The sequence below is a fragment of the Abrus precatorius genome, unplaced genomic scaffold (assembly GCF_003935025.1).
Source record: "Abrus precatorius isolate BTA unplaced genomic scaffold, Abrus_2018 Scaffold6, whole genome shotgun sequence".
NCBI classification, from domain to species: Eukaryota; Viridiplantae; Streptophyta; class Magnoliopsida; order Fabales; family Fabaceae; genus Abrus; species Abrus precatorius.
The window spans coordinates 13,667,622-13,692,624 of NW_020874406.1; the positions used below are offsets into that span (position 1 = coordinate 13,667,622).

Below are 25,003 nucleotides of genomic sequence, written 5' to 3' on the forward strand. Positions count from 1 at the left end.
TCTCTCTAAAAATTTATTAGACAAGCTCTTGTTTTGTTTTTGGTCCAAAGATAAGCTCTTTTATCCACTTTCGTTGAGTAATTGAGAAATAGAGTTAAGGAATTTTGATGGCCTTGAACAATTCCGTAGGCCGAACGGTCCAAAGCAAAAATATCTACAACAGCTGAACAAAGTTGGTAATGCTGAGGAGAGCAAGCCCGAAAAATTCTCAACCATTTTTCCTCGATTGTTAATATCATTACTAGTGTATTATTATCTTGGCATAGACCCAAATGAAAACTTAAAAAAGAACAAACCTCGTATTAAGACTTCTACGACTGTTGCCCAGAGTAATAAATCAGGATACAACAGCAGGGTCAATGCAATATAGTGCAACGCCGCAGCCAACATGATACACTCTTGGGATGTAATAAATTAAGAGAGAAATAAAAAATTTAAAAAATGTGTTGATACCGCACTCATACGCGCAAATTTGTGGGTAATTCCTCATACGTGTACCCGGATTCATTTGATGGGTAAACATCCTACTCATTGCGAGTCAACTTTAGAGTAACCATTGAGTCCGGATTCAACTGTCATCCCTCTAAAGCAGATAAAACTGCAAAGGTTAAGATGGCATTGCTGTATAAAATAATAATCGTTTATATCATGTGGCCGCCTTGAGGTATCTGTAACTCTTCGTGATCACCAACCCAAACCTGCTTCAAATTTTGAATTAACCCATGGATCATCCAGAAACGAGGTATATAACAACTTTTGAATCGGTAACGAGTAACTGGGAATACCTTGTGTTGATTGCCAGCATAAGCGTACTCTACATACAACTGTTTAGGTTCTCCTGGACATGGATCATAAAAGCCCATGATGCCTGATTTTTTTACACCATCATGAAGCTGCATCAACAAATAGAACATTCATTATGCCAAAATAAAAATCAGCACTTCCAAAGACTAAATTTGAAGTCACAATGCTTCAGCAATATAATATTAATTTATGACAAATATAGCCATTAAAGATCGGCCAGAAGTTCCACAATAATACCAAGTTGCGTGAAGGCTCAAAATTCAAAGATTTATAAGTAGTTGTTTCTTTCGGCTTATAAATCTAATTTATAGGATAATTAAGTTCCCAGCGGATTCTCTCTCACTTGAGAGACCTTTCAAGTAGATTTTTGCAGTTTCCCTGGACTACAAAGGAAGGTTACACAGTTTTTTTATTGTTCGTCCAAGATTTCAGAATAATTTTGTGAGAGCATGGATACATACCTTGAGTCGGCCAGAATCACTAACTAGAAAATTCAGAGGTATTGTAACATCGATGACTTCTGATGTTGATTCTAAGTTGGTTTCACTTGACGATTTTAAGTTGCCCAAAATTTTTTGATTTCCATACAGCGCTTTCATGATAACCAGTCCACCTGTTTCTAATTGCCTGTTTTTTTTCCTTTGAGCCACGTTTTGTTGTAATTTCTGCGCTTTCTCTGCTGCAGCCCTTGCTTCTTGAACCTGCACAAATATTTCCCCCAGGGGGAGAGGGGGATGTTAACTTCAATGAAATTCACCAAGGGATGAGAGATGTCGGTATGTTTCCCTCCAAAGTCAATTTCAATATGTGCTATATGTACAAGAATTCATACCATATCAAATAATAAAGACAACTGCTATGTTTCAAGTTCAAAAAATATAGAAACTTAACTCATCCCAAAGATTCATGAAGCATGAATCAAACTGACTCTGCATCTGATCTTCAACAATCACTACTTATAACAATAACAAGGCACTCGGATAAAAAAAATCCTAATTGCCTAGGTATCTTGAACTAGTAAGAGATATTTAGGGATGAAATATACAGGAATTAAAGGCCGCATGTTTGTATGACAATTAAAATTACTAAAGATCCCCAATTCTCAGAAGTGCATTTAACTTGTGATTGATAGTACATAAAATTGTTACCCAAACTATAGCTTTCTTATTTGGAGCGTAATTGGATATTTAACAGTCACTATCTTGGATTGCCCAGTATACTATATGACAAGCATGGGAAACAGAAATCTAGCATTTCTAGGCATCATGTTAGGGCACCTTACATACCAAATGTCAAACGGAGGACTTCCCAAACACTGCCTAAAAAATATAGGCAACGCATAAAAGACACTCAGACAGTGGAATAACTGATGATAGTTGCAACCATCTGACTCCATATAACAATCAAATTGATAAAATCATAAAGAATTTTCTTAGACATTTGAAATGAATGGTTAAACAAAACCATTTTTGGACTCTAATTACTGAACAGGTTCATCCATATTCCATAGTCTGGAACTTGTAATAAAATGAAGGTGTGCCATGCAATGGCAAGAAGCATATATTAAATAGTTAAAAGAGCGTATATGATCATGGCTATCACACAGCAAAAACAAAATTACATGAGGAGGATAGCAGTTGCATGATATACAGGAATGATAGCCAACGCCACTACTTTAAGCACACTAATCACCCATACCTGAGCAGAAGTTTTCTCTTCCTTCTCTAAAGCCTTCTGCTTATTCCTCCTAAGATAATATGGTTTAATAAGAAATTTCTACAAATACACAACACAAATATTAGAAGAACGAGGGAAATATCATCAGAACAGTTCAATGAACCAAACAGGCAACTGTCATATTAGCCACAAAATAAGTAATTATATTTTTTCTTCCTACTAGTGTTTCAGTATCAGAAATATTTGGTATGAGTAGTGATCAAGATCTTGTACTAATGCTACAGCATACATGAGTGAATTCATAAGTGCAAAGTTTCAGTCCCCCTGCCAATCCACATGCTCAGCAAGTTGACCGTGAGACAAGTTTTAAATCAGAGGATAATAGTACCAAAAATATCACCCAAAGAAAATACAGCTGACAGATGTATAGACCCAGCTTGCCCAACATTTCAACTTTTACGTATCGTAATGCAGTAACTAGACAGGTAATATAAAAGTAGCAGCAAAAATAGTTAATAACCTTTTGAACTAGAAAAAGGGGCACCCATAATTTAGATAGTAAAAACTATTGCCAGGTACTGCAACTAGCTATATTCTTTGACTAAGTTGGTCAAATACGTTCACCCATACCCCCATTGTCACCCTGGCAACCATTTCACTGTTTTAGTTTTTTTTATTCTTCTGTTTTCAAAATTAAACTCTAAATAACCACACTTTACAGCATATTAACCATTATTATAAATACAGTGTTCATTTGATTTGTTCATTACAAAACCGTGTTAATAGAACTTGGGGATATCACCCTACCGTATAATGATAGCTCATTTGGAATTGTGCTCTCTTCAGCACAAAGGAAAAGTGAGGAATCTAAATTAGCTAGCATTATTCAGAGGAAAACAAATTACAACAACAAAATATTTTTCTCTTAACTGACATATTACCAATAAATTGATTTTAAATATTTATAGGTCTTCAGTCTTCACAAAAATAAACGGGCAGAGAGCACTAACATTATGACTGGTTAGAAGCAAATAACATTATGACCGGTTAGAAGCAAAGTTGATTTGAACTCACCTTCAAAACGAAGTAAAGAGATGCGGGAACAACAAATGCTCCAGTAGCAAATACAGGGTTCAAATGCCTTGTCAACAAAATCTGCAAGTAATAGCTCATTATAACTGGTTAGAAGCAAAGTCAAATGAACAAATTGAAATTGCAATATAACCTGAAGCTTAAGGTAATAATAAAAGATATATTATCTAGATATTTCTCAGCAAGTATATGCTGTCTTACAATACCAAAGATCACAAAGGCATCTAAACTTTAAACAAAGCAAGAGAGTAAGATTAAGGTCAAGTAATAGAACAAATACAAAAAGACAAGACTTTTACCTTAAGAATAAATTTATTTCACTTAAAAAAGGCTTCAGGGGCTGTCAAGAAAACTATCACAACAAATTGCTTCTCTAAGAAAGCATAGTTCTATTCAGCTAGATCTTTAGAGCATTTCAACAATCAAGAACATACACACAAACCATTTTACATGATATGTCTGAATATAGGACAAAGCCCAAAATTTAATCTTCTATCTACCAAGCTAAACAAGTAAAGAATCAAGATTGTGCTTACAGGAATAATTAACCTCTGACCCCCACGATAGAGTTCAAGTTTCCAGGAAATACCCTGAAAGGAATAAAAACAAATGTAAGACAGCTAATACAACAAATTCTGCTAAATGAGAAAAAATAGTATCATCTTGCATTGAACTTCAGATTGCCAACAAATTACAAGGAAATGTTTGACTGAGGGGAAGGAATGATTACAAATTGGGATCTAAAAAAATAGTTATTTCCATGGGTTAAACTGGAAACCAAGGAACCATTAATATGACAATAAAAATGGAATATTGTCTCAGAGAGTTTGAATAGGGAAGTGGAGGGAAGTAATAATTTGGACCATTTAAAATATCTTATCCAAAACTAAATGTTTTGATGATTAAGCTAAGATCCTAGAATTTTAGACTTTTATCCCCCAAGACAAGGAAATTGAAATTCTGCCTCAAAAAGTGGAATTTTAGATATCCCACCGGCATCACATTGCTCTTTTTGTTTTGTGCTTGAGGAAACTTCTCCCCTTCCATAGCTTTTACATCTGCAAGAATAATCTCATGCAATGTCTACAATAGATAAGTAGATCTTAAATTTAATACCTTCGATTCAATTTTTTTTTTATCATAACAGTCAATCACGGATAGCGGCACGGAGCAGCCGACCCAAAAAATGCTATAGCAGAATAGCAAAATGACCGCTATTCCGAAGATAACCAAAACAAAGAAAGAAAATAAATCAAAAAGTGTTTAGTCACCGGAAAAAGCTCTAACACAAATGGTCTTATCAAAAAATATCTCACTATCATCAAAAAAAGTCTACATTTCGTCAGAAATAGCTTGGGTTACACTAAAGATGAAGAAGACAACTGGAAATTGTCTCTGCTAACGTTTAGAAATAAGTGGGTTTCGTTGGAGATGAAAAAGACAACTAGAACTTGGTCAGAAATGGCGACTTGCACTAGAAAGTGATGTCGGATATGGAGAACAAAGCAAGAAAATGAAAGAACAAAGATGAAAGTAGGGTTTGAGATGGAGGTAGGGTTCCAATGTTCAAAATGGGAAGGCAAACTTACCTTTTTGCCCCTGTTTGACATATCAAAGGGGGGCAGGAATCTCAAAATTGCCCCACTTAAAAAGCATTCCAACCTTCAGAGAGAGAGGAAAACTTACCCTTTTGCCCTAGGATGAAATAGTGGCCACTAGGGCCGTGATTTGCTTTGCTTTTTGCCATGATTCATGGTGCAACGACCATTACACTAAAACACGACGACAATGGAATAGCAGCACCCATCTAGGGATCTAAGGGCAATTTGACTTGCTGTTCCTATGTTCTTTAGCAAATAGGCAGAGAGAAACAAGGAAGATGAGAAAATCTAAGTTCTCCAATCTCTCTGTTTTTTCTTTTTATATCCTAGAAAAACATACAGAATGTGAATCCCACTAACATTCTGGACCAACATGTTTCTAAAGTCTTCATGCTGCCCTGCTTTTAGTTCTTTAGCTGATTTTTTTCAGGTTAGGTGATGACAATGAAAAATAGGAATCAACAACGCAATTTAAAAAAAAAAAAAGTGTTTTGTAATCCTTTGTGTTTGTGTACACAAGTTTTTCGGCCAGGTTTGGGGTAGGTAGAGCTTGAAGCCAGGGGTTTCAAAGTAGTTTTGGTCTTTGTCAGCATACATAGGCTTTGCTCACAATGAATTTAGTTGTTCAGTACATTACTGCCTTTCATCACTCAAAACTGACAGGTAGACCTGTGTCCACACTTCAAACCTAAAAGGATCTTGCATGAGGGGGCATGTTTAAGTCATAGACATTATAGAAGTAAAAAGCAGCTCCAACACCTCACAGTATAAACTTTTGGGATAGAAGGTTCCTGTCAAAGGGCATTTTGATTCTATATAATAGAAACTATGGCAAGATTTCATCCATAGCCTAAACTGCTTTACTTGATCATACAAAAAAGACACAAGGAATAAACATGAACGATAATTAAAAGCCATTAACAATGCCAAATTCGGATAATGTTACCTGAATTCCTATTATATACAACCAGCGCACAGTGCTAAATTTTGATAATTTCCTCCCACCACCAACTTCAATCTCAAGGGAAGAACTACGAGATAATGTCAAAACAGACAGCAAGCAAATAAATTCAATCATAACTGTTAATGAGTAACTAAAACATATGGCAGATAATTATGCAAATGATCATGCAAAATCACCATAAGCAGTCAAAACAAAATTACAAGATTCAAGTAAAATTAGCAGTATACGAGATTCTACAAACCATTTAAGACAGACAAAAGGTTTTTAAAATTTCAATTTTACATAAAATAATTTGGAGTTAATAGAAAAAAAATGCATAATAGAGAAAGTCGATAAAGCATAAATAGACCAACCAAGCCTTTTCCTACAAGGTGAGGTTGACTAGAAGGATTGACCAATACCAGTGATGTCTATCAAAATTCAGAAACCAAACAAGTTTAGATTAAGGGTTTTTAAAAGAAACTAACGCTATTTCAGTAAAATTTATACTCAATACAAGAAAGCGTATGATATAGATGGAATAGTCAATAGTCTGAAGGCACATTCCTAAAAAATAGAGAGAAGGCATATTAATTTCATGGGATACGAAAAAGCTATTTTGTTAATTTGATATATAAGCTACGATACTAGAATAATTATCAAAGAATTTGTAACAAGCAATGCCAATAATTTCCCCTTTCTTTTCAATAAGACATTCTTAAGACAAATAGAAAAAAACAAACAACAGAAATAATCAAACAAATTAGCTAGATTTTGCATCAAGATTTGAATCTAAAATATATATGTAATCAGGTACTGAAATGAGATACAGCTATAAAATCCTTTGCCAACAACATTGTAAAACCCTGAGCATTTAGCAACAAAAATCTAAGTGTAGATATTTTTTTCCCCAAAAACCAAAACCAAAAGTGGGAAATTACACCCCAACTAAATTTACATCTAATCAAATTGAACATACCTCCCAACTCTTCCAGCAATGCAACCATGAGATTTAGGAGAAAAACGATGTGTATAATTAACTGATGTATGAAAAGAACCTGTGCCAAACTAAAGTTGAGAAAGAGTTAATTCAGGATAGGAAAAGATGAAATTTAATTGTGCTAAAACATTAGTAACATCTAAGGCCTTATTAAAAGAGAGAAGTACAAAATTTGTCATGGTTTTTTTTTCCTTCCCTTTTTTGGAGGGTTTAGAAAGATGGAATATACGAGAAGAAAAAATTATTTTCAGAAAATAAAATTACAATCTCAAAATTGAATATGCAGAAAACATAGAGGTACCTTCACTTCTCCAGAGGCAAGCCTTCTCTCATCTTTCTTTTGCCACCCTACAGCTATAGATGACTGTGATCCCAAAGTAAGCTGTATCTGTAACACAGATGAGAAGGGTGGTTAGAGATAAAAGACATTGCAGAACCATTTCACAAATCTCAACGCAACATGAAAGCCCCAATCATCATTGTTGTTCTATAAAATGGTCAACACTTAAAATGCTCGTATCATTTGGTGAATTATGGCCAAATTATGGCTCAACACTGCATTATGGATTTGGGTCTTTGAAAGTACCAAATGCACAAAGTTTGTCAATGAATGTGTCTACTACAAGTTCAAAAACTAGGATTTGACTCCTCTAAAGTGAGAAAATGTGTGAAGTGAAAAACTGAGCCCTAAATACCTTTGACTTAAAAGTTAAGTATATGCAATAAAGGCTTAAATTCAAATCAACAGTAGATACATACTTACTTTACACATTTTCTCATTTTAGAGGAACCAAATCCCAAACGCTATGTTCCCACCAGTTGGAATTTGGAAATAAAGATAGATCGTTCCCTTGGGTTTTTGCAAAATCAAATCAGAATAGATTTGTTGCTTATACAATATTGAACTTGCTTTTCTGGATGAATGTTAAGATACAATCAACGGTTGACTATCTTAGTATCAACAAATGTTACATCTAGTTAGAATACAAGTAATTAATTTCACAGTTAACACTACAAATCTGATTTTTAATACTTGACTAGATTATCTATACTTGTCCACCCTCCACACCATGCTATGTACAAATATCCATCTCAGCCATCCCAGGTTTGCATCCATTGGCTAGTTATCAAGTCACTGAATAGTATAAAAAAAGGCTAGAGGTAGAGACTACAGAGTAGCATACATGTCCTCTTGCTGTTTCTGACAATTGGCGGGTCCATAAATTTGAAAGATTCAATGAACCATCTCTCAAAGACATTTCTATGCTCATAGTTGCAGCTGAGTGTGATGATAGATTACTGGAATATGATGCACAAGAAACATATAAAAGATCGCAAAAACAGGCAAAAGAGCAGTGTTCAAATTGATATATAAAATGCACATTACCCACCGAGACGTTTGCACCCCAATAAGTGCACGTAAACCGACTGAAGCCACAAATTCTAAAGACGAAACTTCTGAGAGTTGATGGCTAAATAAAGCAGTAGCAGCTCCATGACCTTCATTTCCATTCACTCCTAAATTACCACCAAGTGTAACAGCATTACGCTTTGATAACTGAGACTGGATTTCACTTGTCATAGCCATTCTGATAATCAGAGACACAATAAAAGTCACAAACAACCACATGAAATAATAATAACAAATAGCCAAACACAAATTGTAACAAGCAACTAATATTAAGAACATGAGGCATGATATCTTCCAGTACATTTCATTTCAGTCTTTGTCCCAAGTTGATCACAATAACATTGAGTCTCAATATCATTAAAACCACTTCTATAAAATGTATTATGTTTTAGCAATATATAACTAAAAAAAAAAAAATATTACATTTGTCAAATTGAAGTGGTTATTTATTTAATAGAGTTAATCATCAACCACATTCAGAGTGATAAAACTAAGAGAAAACTATGACGAAAAGAACAATACCCTCTGAAAAGTCCAACACCGTTTATACAGTGTGGCAAAGACAAATTGGCGAGAATTGTACCAGAGGATCGAAAATGCGCTTCCATTTTTTCCCGTTCCTTCATCCTCTTCAGTCTCTCAAGCTCTGCCTTGATCTCTTCAGCTTTATTCAGCCTCGGACCAAGTTCCAAACCAGAAGTCAACCCTTCCATGCCATAGATATCATATATTTGCCTTTTATTTGGATCTGACAAAATCTCATACGCTTCGCAAATGCGCTGAAAGTTCTCTGTAGCAATATCTTTCATCTGATAGAAGAAAACAAAACGGATGAAGAAACTGCAAATAAGAAGAATGAAAGATAGCGAAGGAAGCATACGTGAGGAGCTTGGTATTTATCGGGGTGATAAACTTGCGCCCATTGACGATACGCTCTGCGAATTTCTTCATCGGATGCTTCCGGGGACAAGTTCAAGAGTGCGTAGAGTTCTCTGTTGTCCGGTGCTTCACTCTGTTCCTCCATTGCGCTGCCTCTTAGCGGAAATTTCGTAACCCAAGTGGTTAGGGTTTTGCACAGAATGAATTCAGAGTTTGGAATGGGAAGGGTTTAAGGGGTTTTTCGCTTACGTCACCAATGGTCCAGACCATACATCTTTTGCGAGTCACGCACTCACTCTACAAATCTCAGCATTCCAACATTTTTACTCCCTCCTCGAAACGTCAATGCGTTGGAAAAATAAGTTCCTTCTGTCGTGGTCGCTGGTCGCCAAACGTCAACGGGTTACAAACTTTGCAACAAAGACTAGGTTTACTCTATGAACTTATACATGTTAATTAATTTAATTTTTAAAATTAAAAATTTTATTTTTATTTTAATATTCAAAAAACTATTTTAATCATTCTTAATCTATTTTTATTGTTGCTTTACGTTAAAATAAATATTATTTTATAAAATTAAAGATCAAAATATAACTTTTATAAATTTAAAAACTAAAAAAGTATGCTTTCACAATTTGAAGAATTAAACTCATAATTTTTTTATTTATTAAAATACTAATTGAAAATAGTTAAGCTTAAGAAAAAATTCAATTCTACAAGTCTAATCTATAACTAATGTTAAACTAATTTTAAAAATTTAAATTTATGAATAGTTATCATAAATAAAGTTTTCAGAGAGAAAAATTTAAAAAAACACATGATGTAATAGAAAAATAAGTTTTATTTTAATTTAGTCTGTCTTCTACAAATAAACGTTCCTCCTTATATAGAGGATAGAAAAAAGATAGCATGATCACAAACAAATATTATCAGATAAGATTCTGATACTTTTCTAAAGGGACTTTTAACAAGCTTATCTGACTCTGATTCACACATGTCTAATAGTTCTTCATTTGGATCTTGTGAATCGATCATCATGTCTGTGAGTGATGGTGGGATTACTTGTCTTTCTCTGTCCCATTAGTCCATTATTTGATCAGAATATGCTCTTACAGGTGGCAGTATTTGTTGAATTTTATTTCACATATGATCATCATCCGGAAAATGTGGGCAAATGACATTTATCAGCTTAAGATTGGTACAGGTAGACATTACCTTGACCATTTCTTCACGAGTCCCATTGATAGTGTGAAGATGGACGATTAACTTAGCTTGATTAAATGGAGGTCGGTCTGGCTCATAGACTTCTTCAATACAATTATAAGTATTCCAGAATGAAACTTGATTATGTATATATAACAGTTTGGATTTGGGATGTTAAAAGTATGGCCCATGGAAAATGGCCACTAAGACATTTTTAGGGAACTTTGATGGAGGCAGATTTTCTTCTATATACTTCCAGAATGTGACTCTCTCCATTTCAGCTTGAATATCCTTTTTCCAAGTTGATATAGGTTGATACCATTGTAGGAACTTTCCTAGCAGAGTGAACTCATTCTGAGAGTTGTGAAGAAACTCAAACATCTTGAAAGTAAGGAACACTATAAGATAATAATATAACAAAGAAATACACCATAAATACCAGAGATCTTATTCGAGAAAAGGGATCTCCATAAGTAATGCAAAAATATTTTAAAAAGGGGCATCAGGATAAAACCAAGTTGGTTTTGGTTTGATGCCATGGTTGTGTAGAGAGAGTGCCAGATAATGAAACATATGGCTCCAGGCAAAATCCTTGATATATTCCGAAGTGGTTGGCTCTTCAGTACTTAGCTTTGGAGGAAACATGAGATGGTAAATGTTACTGGTACTGGCTTCTGCATCATTGAGTGGAAATATCAATGGATATGTCTGAGTAGAAGTAACAATAGAAATTGACTTTTTTGGACGAGATAGCAGATCTGGGACTATGTTCTTGTCTCCTTTAATATGTTTGACATTGAAATTATATCTGGAGAACCAATTTTTTAGTTTGAGAATATGAGGATCACGCAACATCTTATTTTTGAATTCTAGAATAGCGAGAAAAGAGGGGTTATCCATTTGTAAATACATTTTGGGCAGAATGGATAACTCCTCATTTGCAAACACAAGGTTATGAAGGAGTCTGGGAAATACTTTGAACTTCTTGGGCAGAATAAAGAGGAATATAATCATTCTCTTTATCTGTGGTATCTGAAAATTTATCAGAAGAATCTATAGCGAAGACTGTGTCTTGGTCAGCTTCTTCTTGTTCTAAATATTTTAATTCAATATCTCCTTCAACAGGATCTAGACAATTTATCAAATTCTGACCTTTGGAATCTTTGTTAGGACATTTCTTTGCAAAATGCCCTTTCTTGCCACAAATGAAACATCTCATGCTTTTATTCTTTCCTTTTTTTTATTTTTTTCTTAAATAATTTCATCTTCTTTTGTTTTTACTTAGAAAATATCTTTATCTTCCCTTTTTTCTTGGATAAGCAAACACATTTTTGTCTTTGCATCTAATTTTAAGGTAATTTTTCTTGCTGGCTTTTGAAAACTTTAATCTCTAATTCATCACATCAGTGAAAAACAAATGTTATCTGTAAAGCTTGTCAAGAGCTTCTATAGTTATCTGGTGGATCTATCCGAAACTTAAATTAGTCAGATCCCTTCCTTGAGCAGTAATCATCTTGTGTATCTCATATTGTAATTCTTGAGGGAGAGAGGCAACATAAGTGTTTTTAAGGATAATATCATTATACCTATTAAGGAGATAGAAACTTTCTACCATCCTTTTATGGTGTTTGTTCATATAACTTTTCTTTAGTGAGTAGCATTTCATCTCAAAATAATCTTGCCTAACTTTTTATCATAAAGATCCATATTTCCCACAAATTCTTGGTGAATTGCTCCAAGAACTGAGCGTGTATTGGCCAATTGATAAAATTGGTCTTGCTTTACACTCATAAGATTGTGGTACCACTCCTTAAGAGTGTCTGTCATTTTACAGAAAAATTCTTCAATAACTTTATATGGATTTGCATCTGCTTTCATGAATTTTGTTTCAAGCCATGATCCAAAATCAAGCAGTCTTTTTCTCTAATGTTGAGGGGAGATATCATCAAGAGTAAAATAAGAACCTCCATTGAGTTTTGTTCCTTTCTTTTCTCTCTTGTTGTCTTCTTCTTCACCTTCTTTTGGGAAATCATAAAATGAGCCTCGAAAATTACTGGATTCAATTGTGTTGACCATCATCATTCCAATAATATCAACAAAATTTTGTTCTAATGTTTCTGTTGAGATTGTCCCAAGTGATTCTTTAGAAAGACTAAATTCACTTTGGATGTTATTAAGGAATTTTCTCTAGACGCATAGTTTGATTCACTAGTGGTGTCATCTCTTTTAGTAATCAGTCCTTGGAAAGACATTTTCTCTTGACTGGTTTTTGATGACTTTCTTGGAGGGGGAGATTGATCATCTACGAATGAATCTAAATCTTTAGTTTTGACAGTATCTGAAGAAGAGATACTCATCTTCCCTTTTCCTTTGGAGCTTTTGGGTATAGACACTAGTTTTGGTCTATATGCAGAAGGGAAAAAGTATGAAGGAGCTGTGAATGTTTCTCTTCAGTAGAAAGGGGATGGGCTAAAAGGAGAATAATAGCTTGAATGTACAAGAGGTGGTACAAAGAAGGGATTTATCTCAGGCTCCATATTTTGTTGTTTAGCGAAATAATTTCATCCATTTGTTGGATATGTTCTTTTAATCTTCTGATTTCTTTATCTTTCTTGTGGTATTCTTCTGTGAAGACAGTCTTTTGTTCTGTTAGATTCGAAATATCTAGCTCTAATCTAGCAATCTCTCTTTGAGATTCTTTATAGTGCTTTTGAAGCTTATTAGATAAATATTGTAGTCTTTCATCAGTTTTGTTGACTAAGTCAACAATCTAGTCAATCTTTCTGTCCATCTTTTTTAACAATTTATTTTGGGCTAAATATTTCTTAGTTTGCTAGTTGAAAACTTCTTCAGCTTGTGATGGAGACTTTAATTTTCCATTTGGTTGAACTTCTGAGAGAATCACTAATGGTCTAGTATTAAATTTAGTAACAGGATCTATTTTCCTTTCAAGAGAAGGAAAATCTTCATTATAACTTGAAAACGATCATGCAAGGAATTGGTTTTAGGACAACTGTTTGTTGAGTAGAGAATGTGTTACCAAGTTTTGGAGGTGGAGGTCATGTGATCAAATCTGAATTATTTGAAGGTTCTAATAAGAATCTTTCTTCTCTTAGAATCCTAAGAGCTTCATGGTATATGGGTAGAGGTTCTTTCTTTTGTTTGATTCCTACCCATGGGGTGAATCTAGGATCTCTTTTTCTTGGTTAAGGAGGAGGTCTATAAGGCTTATTCTTCCTTTTCTTAAAGTTGGCCTCATCATCATATTCTTCATCTAAAATGTCTCTAGTATGCATCTAGCAGTCACAAGTAGGATCACACATAGAAGGATCAACATCACATAGGAAGTGGCCATCAAATTTATCTGAATAAATTGTTGTATCATCTGCTTTGAAACTATAGATAGGAATTTTGTCCTCTCCTTTGGCAGATGAGATCATCATTGACTGAAAATAGTTGGCGAATTGGCTACATTCTGCATTAGGCCTCTTAAAAATTGATTTGACAGCTTCATCTACTTATCTTCTAAATGTAAATTCAGAATACTGGATGGATTTGTTATTCAGCCAAATTTTCTCATAATTGGTTGTCCATTCCAAAGAAATCATTTTGGTAAGTTCATCTCTAAGAATTTGTCTGAGAATTTGAATTATTGAAGGGACATCATCTTCATCCCTATTGGTTATGACAAACATGTTGTCATGTGCTGCTCCTTGTATCGGTAGATCATGTGCAAGATTCTGTAATCGATATATCATATAGTAGGGAAGAGTGGCAGATAGAGCTTATTCAACTTGCTCTGCTCTTGAGAGCTAGATATGGACTTTTAGTCTCATAGGAAAAGTTTTGTCTTTAAGAGCAACATTGTAATTGAAAAAAATAATTAAGACAACACTTCTAGCATGTAGAGTAGTTAGAAGGGTAGCTATCACAACATGTTCATAATGGAGATAGGAGGTGTCTAAGAGAGCAATTCAGTCTGTAATAGGGAGGTTTTTTTTTACCATGTAGAGATAGAACTAACTTGACTGCTCTAAAATGTATGGATGTATATCCCTTTGATCTCCATGTGTCAATAAACATTTTTGGAATCTCAAGATCAATATACTGTTTTTGAGATGTGGCTCTCAATTCACACTAGTCCATCCTTAAAGATTGAACATATTCTTTAATAGGTGATTGCTTCCTCAGAATAAGCATATTCACCTTGTTAGCAAATGACTTTTTTTCTTCTGAATACATTGTAAGGGCTCAGCAAGGGAATTATAGATTCAGTAACTTTGGCATCTTATAGGACATAAGTATATTCAATCAAATTCTTAATCTTTTCAATAGTTGTTTGTAACGCCCTAGATTTTTTAATATAAATTGTTGATGATTATATATATATATATATATATATATATATATATGTATATATATATATGTATATATAAATGTGTATGCTGTAAATGTATTGATAAAACTTCTGGGCTAGGCTGTTGAAAAGCTGGAGAGTAGCTGGAACAAAGTGTCCTCGCTACAGCGAGAGGATCTCGCTGTAGCGAGAGTGCCCTGGGAAGAAGAAGGCTAAACTGTCGCCTTCTCGCTGTAGCGAGAGAGTGTTCGGAGGGCAAGTGTACCCATCGAGAAGTAATAAAAGGTTCTTAAATTAAGTTCCCGAAATATCGTTCTACAAAGATTGTTTTCCAATTACTAAAAATTTTCTAATTCAACTGTTTAAGTTTCAAAGATACGAGATTAATTAAAAATAAGAATTTATAAAATCAATTATAAAACTAAGAGTAAGAAATACAATGCACATCTTGGTTAAACTTATCGGAGAGGAACCTAGGGCATATGAGTTTTCTCATTCAATCCTTTATGTTATTTTTCTATTTAACTCTAAATTCGATTTCCTTGTGATTACCAATCATTCATACGAATACTATTAATACCCAATGGTCATGCAATATTAATATTCTTTTCTCTAAATCAACATCCCCAATGGTCATGCAAGACATTAATTTAAGAAAGCTTTAGGAGCCTACGAACTTGTTAATTTAATAACGATTAGAAGAGAAAGATTGGTTTGATCCACCTAATCCTTTGTCTTGTTTTACCCTATAGATCTATTAATTAATGGAGGTACGGTCGCCTAACGATATAATTAATTAGGATTAAGAGAGAAGTGCAATAGGATAAAATCTAATCACAAAACGAAAATCAAATTTAGATTCAAATATCAAAATCTCATAAATTCATGAACAATAGTTCCCATAGCCCTAACTATGGACTTAGTTACTCATGCTAAAGAAAAGAACTAAAATAATTATAAACAAAGCCATAATAAAAAGAAATAGCAAACTAGAGTATGAAATGTGTTCCCGGTCTTTAAGTACGATCGCTTGAAGCTTAAAGTCTTTCCAAGCATGTGCCAAGGATCCCGTGTAAGAGAGACGAGATGAGAGATGTATCCCAAAGCAAAAGCCAAGATGTCAAAAATGGTCCTCCTAATGTTGCCTCAGGTCTTCCTTTTAATAGGGTTTGAAAACTCTAAAAACTCTTCATAATTAGGCTTCCTGCAGATGAGCACGGCCGTGTAAGGCCTTAAGCACGACCGTGCATGGGCTTAAAGCACCATGTGCTTGTTGGAAGAGTCTGGGCGTGCTGGTTGCTGCGAAGCTCTAATCTTTTATCAATTTCGGCCCAAAATGCACCCCAAATCCACTTGTGACAGTGGGGGCTGCATTTTTGGGCGCAGATTCGCTATAGCGAGATTCTACAAAAAACAAAATGCAGTTTCGTCTGAGATTATCGCTGTGGTGACGGAGGGCGTCGCTGCAGCGAGAAATGCGTCGCTGCAACGAGAGATGCCTCGTTGCACAGAGAAGATGTCGTTGTAGCAAAAAATGTCGCGATCTGAGGGGTTTAGAAGAGGGGTTTAGGGATTTGAGAGTTATTTCTCAAATCCTCTCCCTAATCTCTTCGATTCTCTCGACCTCAAACCCCTTTCTCACTGATTAATTGCCTCCAAAGCCGTTCGAGAGCGAGATTGGAGCTCAGATTCGTTTGAAGAACGCTTAGAGGTGAGTATTAATGATTAGGGTTTCAGTTTTCCTTCCCTTTCTCTGATTTTGGGTGGTTTCTGGGGTTCTCATAGAATTAACCTGTGTGTTTAGGCCGAGATCCATGTGAGGAACACTCTCGTGGTCGACATTGAACGTAGGTCTTCAATTCGAGGTAAGGGGAGACTTTACTCTACTCTTTTATGTACAATTGGATGTGTAATTGATTGAATATGGAAATGTGGTTGAGTTGGAGGGTAGAAAATGTGTGAGAAATGGAAATGTTTGTAGAATAAGATGTGGGCTATGTGCCGTGACTTGTGAATAATATGTGTGTGGATGAGAATGTGAGTAATTGATGAAATGTGTTGTGCATGATAATGTGTGAACAAGTGTGGGCCCGACTGTGGGTAAATTGTTGTGTGTGTTATGAGTATGGGCACTTGTGCCGAATATATATACTACAGGAATGTTGTGAAAATGCGAGCCCAAGGGTCGTGTAAAGTCAATAAACGAAGATTTGCGCTGTGTGGTATAAATGAATGTGGGCTTAAAGCCGTGTATTGTGAATAATAATATGAATGGGGCGAGTAATCGCCAGTAGGCACAGTAGTGCGAATGAGGCGAATAATCGCCAGTGGGCACAATAGTGTGAATGGGGTGAGTAAATCGCTGATATTAAATACTAAGATGAAGTGTGTTAATGCCGGTATAACGTGTTGTGATAATATAAATGGGGCACATGAGTGCGGTATAATATATTGTTGATTATAGAATTGAAATGATGGCTGTAATTATATCTGTCTTAATACTTTTTAAAATGGTTTGAAGGTGAGACTCTATATTTGTTGTATTCTGGTAGTGTAGAGTACTCACCCTTATACTCATTTTTCAGGTAATCAAGACGATCAGCACCGGACTCAGTGAAGGGTGGATGAAACTGCTATAGAGTTTAGAAAAGTGTTTTGAAATTTTTGAAATTTGGATAAGTCTTGTAGTAGTTATTTGATAATGAATCTTATAATCCTTCACTTATTTCGAAGTATTTTATGAAAGATTTTTTATTAGAATGTTTGAAATTATTATTTATTTGAGAATAAAGTTAAGGTGTTACACTGTTCTAATGTAAATTTTTGGTAAGGACATAGGTGAGTTTAAAAAGACGAGTAAGATTTCAGAAGAGGTAGATTGGGTAATGTTTGTGGTAGTGTTCATAGTGATGATATAGATCTTACTCACTTTATTTATAATGACTATCACACTTATCTTTCTTTTTAACAGAGACTTTAGGCTCTAAGTTAAAACAGATATTTCACTAAATTTACAAATGTATTAAAAATTAGTTTTATCTTAAAAATTAAATTTAAAACTAGTTTTAACAAAAATCTAATTTAAAAATAATTTTAAACTAAATTCAAATTTTAAAATTACTTTTAAACTGATTAAAAAATAAAATAAAATAATTTAAAATTTAATCCATATAATGAGTTAGTGGAATGAATAAATGGTAAAATGTATAATATATATAAATATTATTAGTTTAATATAATATAAAAAAGAAAAATTATATTATTAATAGATCAAAATATATGTAAATATAATTTTATATTAGTTATCATAGGATTTCAATATTTTTTAATATAATAAATTAATAATAATATAAAAAATAATTGTAGTATATTTTTACCAAATTTAAAATTAATTTTAAACTAAATCTAAATTTTAAAACCAAATTTAAATTAATTTTTAAAAAAATAAAATAATTTAAATTTTAATTCATATAATTAAATTTTAAATAAATTTAAATTATTTTTTAAAAATTCAATCCATATTTATCCCTGAAAATGTTGATCATGTATGCCTTATCTATTAAGATAATAAAAAAAAATGATTGAAAAGACTATATTGCAATTACAACAATCATAAATATTAAAAGAATATAATAGGCTGACATTTAAATTTTGGATAATGTGAGAAAGTTTGTCATTGGGCAGTGATATGTTGACGTTGCATCCCTTGGGCCAGTCATACCATAAGTGTGATGCCGAGGTTCATCAAGAGCAGCGCGTGAAATTGCTCTGGCCATGATGCCGAACTATTACCATCCCAACTTGCAAAACTCACCCAAAGGACAAAGGGAGAGTAGCAAGTAATTTATAACTCGTCTTCTTAAAAAAAAAAAACCGAAAGTATAGACTCTTTAAGGTTATTTAAAAACAATAATAATAATATTGACGTAGTTAAAAAAGCTTTTAACAAAAAAATTTTAAATTTAATATTAATTTAAGAATTAGTTTTTGGTTATATTTATTATTTTTGTAATAAAGCCATGCAGGAAGAATATGAATCAGAAAAAATGATTCCCAAAATGAAAGTACAAATGATTTTGGGTCTTGCCGGCGAGACTTTTTTCTGATTACTTATAGAAGTGCTAAAAAAATGTTTGCTCTTGTGATCATAAGTTACATTTTGTTAAAATAAATATATTTATATTGATAATTACTCTAATATTTTAAAAATAAAAAATAATTATATTTAATAATTGCTTTAGTGCCTTAATATTAAGAGAAAATTATATGATATTCTTACTTGTACTAATATTTACTTTTTGTGTGAAATTTATTTAATAGGTTTTTTATTATTTTCTTTTTTATATATTTTACTACCACTTTTGATTTACACGCACGGAAACGAATTTCCATTTGACTTATATATTTAGCAATGCACCTATCATAGTTTATTTTTCTTAAAATTTTTATTGGATATCACACTACTAATCTTAACCATGTCTTTTTATCTTTGATCACTTTCATGTTTGACATCTTTATCACCTTTTCATCGTGACTTTTCTATTGTATACCAAATGAGAGAGAGCTAGAGAGAGAAATAAATAAAGAAATTTTTTAAAGAAGTTGAGGAATGTAAAATGTTTTGAGAGTACAGATAATAAAATGATCTCACGTGCATCGAGAGAATGAGAGAAAGTTAGACATGAAAAAAGAAAAACAAGTACATGACGTAGAAAAAAAATCACTAAAGATAGATCATAACTATTTGGACACGTAAGAAGGGTACAACATAAAAAATAAAATAAAATATCTATATATATATAAGATTTAACAATTATTTAGGTTCTGAGCAGAGATGTGTCTGATCATTGTCCCATTATTCTTAAGCACAAAGTGGTTAACTGGGGTCCGAAGCTGTTTCGATTTAATAATTATTGGCTAACTCATAAAGAAGTTGTGGAGGTGGTGGGGGAAGCGTGGAAAAGAGATATTACCCTCCCATGGGCTGCCTAGAGAGCTAGCCAGAGGTTAAGGAATGTTAAGATTGCATTGAAAAAATGGAATATTGAGGTATTTAGAAATGTTGATAAGGTGATCTCTGATTTGACAACTGAGTTGAGCTTGATTGATGATAAAAATTCTGTGATAGAACTTTCTGATATGGAGAAAAAGCGTCAACAAATGTTGGTGGGTGATATTTGGAAGGCTAGGAAGAATAGAGAGAGTCTCAAGCCCAAAAAGCTCGGGTGAGATGGGGGAAAGAGGGCGATTTAAATACAAAGTTCTTTCATTTATGTGTTAATAGGAGGCGGCGACAAAATAATATACATGCGCTCCAAATTGGAGAGAGATGTGTCGAAGAGGTTAATGAGAATAAAACAGGTGTGATGTCCTATTTTGCGGCTCATTTTAATAATAGAAGTTGGCTTCGACCTACTATTGATATTAATAATTTACCTAGAGTCTCTGTTCTACAGAATGAGGAGCTTGTTAATGCTTTTTCGGAGGAGGAAGTGAGAAAGATGATTTTAGAGTGTGAGGGTGATAAAAGTCTGGGGCCTGATGGTTTCAATTTTGTGTTCCTTAAGAGGTTTTGGGGAGTGATCAAGGAAGAAGTGATGGGTATGCTTACTGAATTTTGTAGAAATGGGAAGCTACCTAGGTCTTTGTTATCTTATTTTGTAGCACTTGTGCCAAAAGTGTCTTGTCCACAACAAATATTTGATTTTCAGCCTATCTCATTATTAGGTTGTCTTTATAAGATTGTTTCCAAGCTTTTGGCAAATAGGTTGAAAGGAGTTTTGAATTCAATAATTTTAGAAGAACAATCAGCCTTTATCCCGGGAAGGAACATGTTAGATAGTGTACTTGTGGCTAATGAAGCAGTTGATTATGTGCGGAGGTATAATAAGAGGTGTTTTGTGTTAAAGCTTGATTATGAGAAGGCGTATGATTCGATAGAGTGGGGATATCTTTTGTTTATGTTACGTTGCTTTGGCTTTTCAGACAAATGGGTCAGTTGGATGGAAGCTTGTGTGTGGGGGGGGAAGCCTATCAGCTTTGATTAATGGTTGTCTTACATTGGAGGTTCATATTGAGCGGGGCCTAAAACAGGGGGATCCTCTTGCCCCTTTTCTTTTTCTTGTGGCAGCAGAAGGGTTAGGAGTTCTTATGCGAAAGGCAGTGACTTGTGGGTTGTTCTTTGGTGTGACGATTGGGGAAGGGGGACCAGATATTTCTTTACTGCAGTTTGCGGATGACACATTGATTATGGGAGAGGCTTCAATGCAGAATTTGTGGACTTTGAAAGCAGTATTGCGTAGCTTTGAATTAATGTCAGGTATGAAAATTAACTTCCATAAATCTTTTGTATTGGGGATTAACACTGGTGATGACTTTGAAAACTTGGCTGCGGAGTTCTTACATTGTAAGATTGGTAGTTTCCCATTAAAGTATCTCGGGTTACAGTTAGGTGTTAACCCGAGAAAGCCTAGTGCATGGAAGGGTGTGTTAGAGGCTCTTAAAAAACGGTTAGCGTCATGGAAGCATAGGTATTTATCGATTGGAGGTAGGATGACTTTGATTAATGCCGTTCTTAATTCTATGTCATTGCACTCGTTATCCTTTTTTAAGGTACCGAAGTCGGTAATAAAGGAAATTGTCACTATCTAACGAAATTTTTTATGGAAGGGTGTTAAGGATGGATCTAAAATCCCCTGGGTGAAATGGAAAACTGTATGTAGACCGCGGAAGAATGGTGGCTTGGGCATTAGGAATGTGCAGTGGTTTAATTGGGCGCTTCTTAGTAAATGGTTGTGGCGAGGTGTTAACTGTTCTAGTTCTTAGTGGGTGCGGGTGTTGGAATCTAGATATGGAAGATTAGCTTCTTCTCTTCAGCGTTCATCAGTTCACAACAGATGTTCTTTGTGGTGGCGTGATTTGCTGGAGGTTATTCATCAAGGGAATTCATGGCTGGATGAGAAGTTTGATAGAAGTGTGGGTGCAGGTTTTCACACTCTTTTTTGGAGAGATAAGTGGGTAGGAGGGGTGCGATTGTGTGAAGCATTTTCGCGATTATTTGCAGTGGCGAGAAATGCTGAATCATGTGTATTGGAAAATGGTTTTCATGATGGCACTAGATGGTATTCATGGCTATTTAAACTTTTTGGTGGTCCTAATAGTGTAGATCATTGTACGGCAGATGCCTTGCAAAGGCTATGGAGAGGGAAGGTCCCTCTTAAGTGTCTAGTTTTTTCTTGACAATTGTTGTTGAATGCACTTCTTTGTAAAGGTTTACTGATTGATCGTGGTGTTCAAATTGATGATATAACTTGTTGCTTCTGTCATGGTTTGGAGGAACTTCCAACTCATTTATTTTTAACGTGTTTAGTTTCATCTCAAATCTGGTACTTTACTGCACGTTGGCTTGGATTCTCACTGCTTTTGCCTTCAGATTTATCAACTCACTTGCTTTCTTGGGTTGATATTGGCTGTAGTAAAAGAGAAGGAATATGCTTATTAATTATTTGGGTAAGTACAATGTAGTTTTTGTGGTTGCATAGAAATAGAATTATATTTTCCAATGGTGTTTTGGATGAAAGGGAAGTCCTAGATTCTTTTATTCTGAGATCCTGGAAATGGTTATCACTTGTTAGTAAGGGAGAAGCTATTATGTTAGCTGATTGATATTTGAACTCACGAAATTACATCTGTCTTAATTTTGTATAAGTATATTTTTACTTTTTATTTCTCTGAGTAAGTAATTTTTTGTGTATATGGGTTTTGAGTTCCCCTTGAACTCTTTTTAATAAGATTTGTTTTGCCTATAAAAAAAAATAATATATATATATATATATATATAGCACATTTAATATAATATTAATAGTAATTATTATTTTACCTCTAAAAGTACGAATATTTTCGTAAATTTTAGGACACTGTAAAAATTACTCTAAATAAACATAAGGATACAGTGTGTAGATACGTTGTGGAGATTTCTTTTTATGTTTATTTTTTTAATTTAAATTTTATAAAATTTTCTAAAAAACACTTTTTGAAATTATATAAATGATTTTAAAATTAAACCTTTTAAAAATATGTTTTTAAAAAACAGAAACAACTTATAAATGATTTTAATTTTATTTTGTAATAATAAAATAAGCATAAAAAATTGAGAGGTGTGAAAAGTACGAGCTGTTGTAAAACTTTTAAATTTTATTTAGGAGCTAATTTTTTGAGAGAAAAATGAGATTTATATAACTATTATATTTGTTTAAAAGTTTTTATATGAAAATCTTAAGTTTATGTTTTTAAGTTTTTTTAATTTGTGGAGTTTTGTATTATTTTTTTTATATTTTTTCTCCTCTTTTATTATTTAAATACTTTTTTTTCTTTTTCTCTAAAATATCAAACAAGAAAATAATAATAATAATAATAATAATAATAATATTCAACTTATAGAAAAATATGGGATTAAAAATAATATCCCGATATTAACATAAATAAGTATATTAAAAAAAAGTAATTTATGGTCACCTTATAGGAAAATTAATATTTCACTAATTTTTAGTTTATTATCTTAATTAGTAAGTTAAATATTAGTAAAAAAATTTTATTCAATAATAATAATAATAATAATAATAATAATAATAATAATTTATATTTTACTAACATATTAATAATACATATTTTATAAAGGTCAAACAAATTTTCTAACAAATCATTATCACATTGTAATGACATCATATTATATTTATTACAATATATTATAAATATAAAAATCAGGTGTATATAAACAAAATTAAATAAATAAATTCTTTTTAACAATATAGAACGTAAGGAAAAAAAAGTATTTTAACAATAATTTTTATTAAAATTTTTTAAAGCTCGACATAATACTTAACTAACCGATTTAGTGAGTTATCCGAATTCAAATTAACCGATAAAAAATTAGATATTTTTTTAAATAATTCAGTTAAATATAATTAACTACTTTTAGATCCGAACCACCCAAAACCGACATATGATCACTCTCTCTCCTTAGCACGATGTTTCCCCTCAACAGAATTTCGTCTCTCCTACATGAAAGTTCGAGGAAATTCCTGTGGTCCCACTAGGACAAATATTTTCCTTCACGATTGACATGACAAAATATCACACCTTAACCTTTACACTCATTTGTTTGGATCACATGCATGATAAACGTAACGTATTCACTTCACTTTTTCCATACCATATATTAGATATCCATTTTGTAAAAATAAATTATAAAGTCCGTTAAAATCAAAATTTTCACTTCGATTTTCCATTTCATTTTGGGTTTTGAAACTATTCTCCGTCCTTCGTGTTTTCTCATATCATTTAAAACAGAGGATTGACTATGACGTTATAATATTTGAAGTTTAAGCGGAGGCATCGCTCTTTCCAACTTCAGTAAGATTTTATAGAAGTTCATGATTAAAAATTACCTGCGAAATTCATTTTTGTTACGAAAAAAAACGTAATAAAACACGCTCGAACACAGTACCAAGTGTGTGGAAGATACTAGAGAGAGACAGAGAGTATGTTGCCCCACGATGGACACTCACCAAGTGTTAGCAAAGCTTTCATTCCGAGCACTACAAAGCGCTATATGTTAATGAATGTCAACCTCATCTTCTTGCATACTACTACAAAATAATCAATGGGGTTGCACATGATGGGTGTGGCCAAGTTCCACTTGCAACTTGCCAGACACAGTTTGAGCCCTGCAATAGTGGCGGCATGGATCGTTTGCCCTCTTGCGCTGAAGCTCTCACTGGGTCTCAGGGTGTTCCGACAAGAAGCAGTTCATGCAACAACGTTGTTTTTCTTCCGATTTGGTCAAATTGTCTTCAACAGGGAAATACCATTTGCTAACGGTACCAGATTGGAGAGAGCCCTCCGATTAATATTCCAAACAGTTACCACCGCCGGTACTACACCACCAACTTGGCAGGACCAAGAACTAAGTCAAGACACCCTCGCTACTCTTTCAACGCTCACCCTTTAAATGATCGTTGCTTGTTTCTTCTTTCTT

The 25,003-nt window shown here is 33.5% G+C and overlaps 1 protein-coding gene across 1 annotated transcript; it reads right to left on the bottom strand.

The window, feature by feature from the left end:
- Positions 1–207: 207 nt before the first annotated feature.
- On the bottom strand, positions 208–9,706 carry LOC113868795 (chaperone protein dnaJ 13). Its single transcript, XM_027504694.1, has 13 exons — positions 9,409–9,706; positions 9,051–9,337; positions 8,509–8,706; positions 8,302–8,416; positions 7,419–7,505; positions 7,097–7,185; positions 6,121–6,205; positions 4,110–4,163; positions 3,556–3,636; positions 2,503–2,580; positions 1,266–1,505; positions 786–893; positions 208–698 (listed from the first exon to the last, which is right to left on the bottom strand). Exons 1-13 carry the CDS (start codon positions 9,550–9,552, stop codon positions 642–644), a joined length of 1,623 nt encoding a protein of 540 aa, XP_027360495.1. The 5' UTR covers positions 9,553–9,706; the 3' UTR covers positions 208–641.
- Positions 9,707–25,003: the final 15,297 nt, after the last annotated feature.

Bases quoted from the DNA above. Each gene is read 5' to 3' on its own strand.
- LOC113868795 (XM_027504694.1), bottom strand. From the start codon at position 9,552: ATGGAGGAACAGAGTGAAGCACCGGACAACAGAGAACTCTACGCACTC. The intron at 9,338-9,408 runs GTATGCTTCCTT...TTCTTCTATCAG, and splicing joins ATAAATACCAAGCTCCTCAC to ATGAAAGATATTGCTACAGA. The intron at 6,206-7,096 runs GTATGTTCAATT...ATTATCTCGTAG, and splicing joins ATTGCTGGAAGAGTTGGGAG to TTCTTCCCTTGAGATTGAAG.